The sequence below is a fragment of the Triticum dicoccoides genome, chromosome 2B (assembly GCF_002162155.2).
Source record: "Triticum dicoccoides isolate Atlit2015 ecotype Zavitan chromosome 2B, WEW_v2.0, whole genome shotgun sequence".
NCBI classification, from domain to species: Eukaryota; Viridiplantae; Streptophyta; class Magnoliopsida; order Poales; family Poaceae; genus Triticum; species Triticum dicoccoides.
Window position 1 is genome coordinate 113,077,874 of NC_041383.1, and position 4,870 is coordinate 113,082,743.

At 50.6% G+C, this 4,870-nt stretch overlaps 1 protein-coding gene across 1 annotated transcript; it reads right to left on the bottom strand.

Annotated features, from left to right (window-relative positions):
* Positions 1-2,559: 2,559 nt before the first annotated feature.
* LOC119367290 (protein ASPARTIC PROTEASE IN GUARD CELL 1-like) lies at positions 2,560-3,998 on the bottom strand. Its single transcript, XM_037632847.1, has one exon. It carries the CDS (start codon positions 3,988-3,990, stop codon positions 2,626-2,628), a length of 1,365 nt encoding a protein of 454 aa, XP_037488744.1. The 5' UTR covers positions 3,991-3,998; the 3' UTR covers positions 2,560-2,625.
* Between the last annotated feature and the right edge of the window lie 872 nt (positions 3,999-4,870).

Genomic DNA, 4,870 nt, shown 5'->3' on the forward strand with positions numbered 1-4,870 from the left:
CTAGGAGGTGCCTTCCCCTCCTAGGACTCTTTCCCCCTCAAACCCTAGGTGCATGGGCCTATGTGGGGCTGGTGCCCTTGGCCCATGTAGGCCAAGGCGCACCCCCTACAGCCCATGTGGCCCCCCGGGACAGGTGGACCCACCCGGTGGACCCCCGGGACCCTTCCGGTGGTCCCGGTACAATACCGATAACCCCGAAACTTGTCCCGATGCCCGAAATAGGACTTCCCATATATAAATCTTTACCTCCGGACCATTCCGGAACTCCTCGTGACGTCCGGGATCTCATCCGGGACTCCGAATAACATTCCGGTTACTGCATATACATATCCCTACAACCCTAGCGTAACTGAAACTTAAGTGTGTAGACCCTACGGGTTCGGGAGGCAAGCAGACATGACCGAGACGACTCTCCGGTCAATAACCAACAGCAGGATCTGGATACCCATGTTGGCTCCCACATGCTCCACGATGATCTCATCGGATGAACCACGATGTCGAGGATTTAATCAATCCCGTACGCTATTCCCTTTGTCTATCGATATGTTACTTGCCCGAGATTCGATCGTCGGTATCCCAATATCTCGTTCAATCTCGTTACCGGCAAGTCACTTTACTCGTACCGTAATGCATGATCCCGTGACCAGACACTTGGTCACTCTGAGCTCATTATGATGATGCATTACCGAGTGGGCCCAGTGATACCTCTCCGTCATACGGAGTGACAAATCCCAGTCTTGATCTATGTCACCCAACAGACACTTTCGGAGATACCCGTAGTCTACCTTTATAGTCACCCAGTTACGTTGTGACGTTTGGCATACCCAAAGCACTCCTACGGTATCCGGGAGTTACACGATCTCATGGTCTAAGGAAAAGATACTTGACATTGGAAAACTCTAGCAAACGAACCATACGATCTTGTGCTATGTTTAGGATTGGGTCTTGTCCATCACATCATTCTCCTAATGATGTGATCTCGTTATCAATGACATCCAGTGTCCATAGTCAGGAAACCATGACTATCTGTTGATCAACGAGCTAGTCAACTAGAGGCTCACTAGGGACATGTTGATGTCTGTTATTCACACATGTATTACGATTTCCGGATAACACAATTATAGCATGAATAAAGACAATTATCATGAACAAGGAAATATAATAATAATGCTTTTATTATTGCCTCTAGGGCATATTTCCAACATAGGGTTTTTGGAATATTTGGGGATTTATAGGGCGAAGAGGCGGTGCGGGAGGTCACCGAGGGCACAACCCCCCTGGGCGCACCTGGGCCTCCTGGCACGCCTTGGTGGGTTGTGCCCACCTCAGGCCTCCTCTCTGGTACTTCTTTCGCCCACTGGGCGCCTTCTGGTCCAGAAAAAATCTTCAAAAAGTTTAGCTGCATTTGGACTCCATTTGGTACTGATATTCTGCAAAGTAAAAAACAAGCAAAAAATAACAACTAGCACTGGGTACTATGTCAATAGGTTAGTCGAAAAAATGACATAAATTTGCTATAAAATGATTGTAAAACATCCAAGAATGATAATATAACAACATGGAACGAGTAAAAATTATAGATACGTTGGAGACGTATCAGGGTGCCATTAGCAGCAAAAATGTCACACGGTCATAGCAAAAGAAAATGTTGGTTCCAACAAAAAAACAATGTAGCATATCCAACATGCCCACACACGGCACCGCTCGTGGCTTTCCCCCTCGCCGGTCGTCGGTTGACGCTTTTCACACATACGATTGAAGCATTTCTGTTAGCGGTTGCAACTTTTTTGATTTGCCATAGTGTCTAGTTGTAGCTTTCTCTCTCAATGGTTGGAGATTTTTTCCAACCACGGTTGAAGCTTTTCTACCAATGGTTGTAGCTATTTTCATTTTAGCAGCGCTTGTTTAAGGCTTTTGTGTCGTTTCGGTTGAAGCTTTTTTTATCGAAGGTTGTAGCATTTTATGTCAATGGTTGTAGCTTTCCCGCGATGGTGTTGACCGCTTGTAGCTTTCTCTACATCCGGTTGAAGCTTTCCATGTAGGGGGATGAAGCTTTTTTGTAAACGGTTGTAGCATGAGGGGGTGCAATGGTTCTGCAGAAGCCTCTGGTGCCGTCCATCGCCGTCCGGCTCGTTGGCGGCGAGGCACAAGCACGAGGCATGTGGGAGTTGCAACCGACGAGGATGGGATTGGTCAACGGCCTTGCTGCATCTGATGGCGAGCGGGGCTGCAAGCGTGGCGGGATGAGTGTTGCATCCACGGCCGGCGGGGATTTCGATCTTCCATGGCCGACGGCGAGCTACTCGCGCTGCAGTGATGGAGGCAGGAGATGCGGGGTTGGCGCTGCGCGCTACAACAATGGAGGCAGGAGACGAGGACGGGGCGAGATCCTCGGGAGCTGGGAGACGGGGATGGGGCGAGATCCGCGGGAGGGTGAAGAAAATCAGCGATGGATGGCCCGCATCCTACGTGTCACTTGGTGGATGGCTGGGTGGAGCGCACGTGGACGCGATCGGCACAAAGTTCGGCCGGCGCTGTGTTGCCAAACGTTTTCCATTGCAAAAACATTTATTCATTACTTTCACACAAGTCTCGCGCGAACCGATAATATAGGGACGTAGCTAGCTAGCTAACTGCGCTAGTGTCTAGATGGCAATCCTCCGGAGCAAAGAAGAGCCGGTTGTGTTGGAGGTCAAACGTGAACCGTGTGTCCAACATCTGCCCCGCGCCAAACACCGTCCTCTCTGCGTACGGAGTGACGACGAAACAAGCGTAATGCGTATGCTCGTGCGTTACTGCCACGAACAGCAGCTCCGGCTTGATAAAGAGCATGGCCGATTCCGGGTAGAAGTGGAGCGTCACGCTCGGTAAGTGCGCGCGGATACTCTGCCACGTCCCGTGGAAGCAGAGTTTGAGCTTCTGCACCCCCGGCACAGTCGCGCGGTGCACCCCGCGGCTGTGCATGTGCGCCACGACCTCGGCCTCCAGGACATGGTACGCGGCCGGGGTCATCAAGGTGTCCGCCGTCCCAACGTCCAGGATGCACCCACCATGGAGGCTGTGCGGGTTGCGTTCGAACATCGCCGGCGTGATCGCCGTGAGCCTTCGCCCTCCCAGGCTGATGCCGTCGAGGCGGACGTAGTACATGCCTCCTCCTTGGGCGAGTTCCCCGTGCAGCAGCTTTGTGCTCCGTGCGTGCGACTGGTCCGGGATGTCGGCGCCAAACCGGAGGAAGCCACGCCACTTGTCGTGCTCCTTGCCGACGAGGCAATACGAGAAGCACGAGGCGGCGAGTCCGCGGTCCGAGAGCTGCCGGATGAAGGAGGTCGGGTGCCTGTTTAGGCTCATGACGCCGGCCCAGACGTCATGGTTAATGAAGTTGTGCGTTGTGTGCGCGCAGCCGAAGACAAGGCCGTCCACTTCGCTGATGGGGCTGCCGGGGCCACTGCCGTCGAAGACGAAGTTGTCGGTGCTAAGGAGGCCGTGCGCTCTTGAGCCCTCGTACTGGAACTTGACGTCGAAGATGCACCGGCCCCGCCCCTGGCCGGCGCGCTTGTACGGAGCCGTGCAACGAGGGTCTGTGGACGCAATGAAGTGGTAATGAGGGGAGACGGCAGTGTTGAAGATGGAGCCGTCCTGCTTCTTCTCCGGTATGCATGGATGGCACCTCATCCACGTTAGGGGGTGGACGAGATCGAGCGCGAGCTTGTAGAAGTGCTGGGTTTCGCCGCTGCCAACGCCGACGTGGACGCTGTAGACAGGCCCCGTCAATGGGATCATCTTGGGGCGTATGGACGTGATGTTCACGCCGCCCTCGGCATCACCTTCCGGCAGGAGCTCCTCGAGTATGCCAGCTTCAGTGCGGTAGTGGGGCACGAGGGGCAGGCTGAATCCAGCCGCACCGCTGCTGTTGGTGGCGCCGGCGGCGAGGCTCACCGGATTTAGCACGACAAAGAATAGGAACAACATGCAAGCGTATACGCTCGACATGGCTGAAGTGTCTGGTTGGATTAGCACAATGATCCTTCGCTTGGATGCCGCATCTTATAGATAGACGTACACCAGAACATGTATCCTTCGTACTAGTACATCAATACATGTATTAGATACACATCACCTAATGTCTCTGATTGAGCAAAACAATGATCATTGGATTGGAGTAGTAGATAGATACGCATCATTTAATGTCTATGGTTTATCAGAACAATGATCCATGGCTTGGAGTAGATAGATATACATCATTTAATGTCTCTGGTTTATCAGAACAATGATCCTTGGCTTGGAGTAGTAGATAGATATTCCCTCCATCCTTTAAAGAGTGTACTTCCAACTTTGTTGGAGGGTCAAACTATCTCAATGTTTGACCGAGTTTGTGCAAAAATATATCAATGTTTATGAAATCAAATAAGTATATGATGAAAATATATTTTATCATGAATCTAATGCTACTAACTTGATGGCATAAATGTTGGTGCATTATTGTATAAATACGGTCAAACATAAAAAGGTTTAACTTTTCAACAAAGTTGGAAGTACACTCTTCAAAGGATGGAGGGAGTACGCATCATATAATGTATCTGGTTTATGAAAACAATAATCCTCCACTTGGAGTAGTGGATAGATAAGCATCATTATCTCAGAAGATGTGGATGTGAAATATTGCTTCTGCCAAAATTTGTACTTCAGAGTATATAGATACGACTTGTAGTAGTAGATAGATACGCATCATTATCTCAGAAGATGCGGATGTGGACTATTGCTTCTGCCAAAATTTGTACTTCAGAGTATATAGATACGACTTGGAGTAGTAGATAGCGAAATCACTAATTGAGGAACGCTCCTCGCAACGATTAGTCGGGGAACGCTCCCG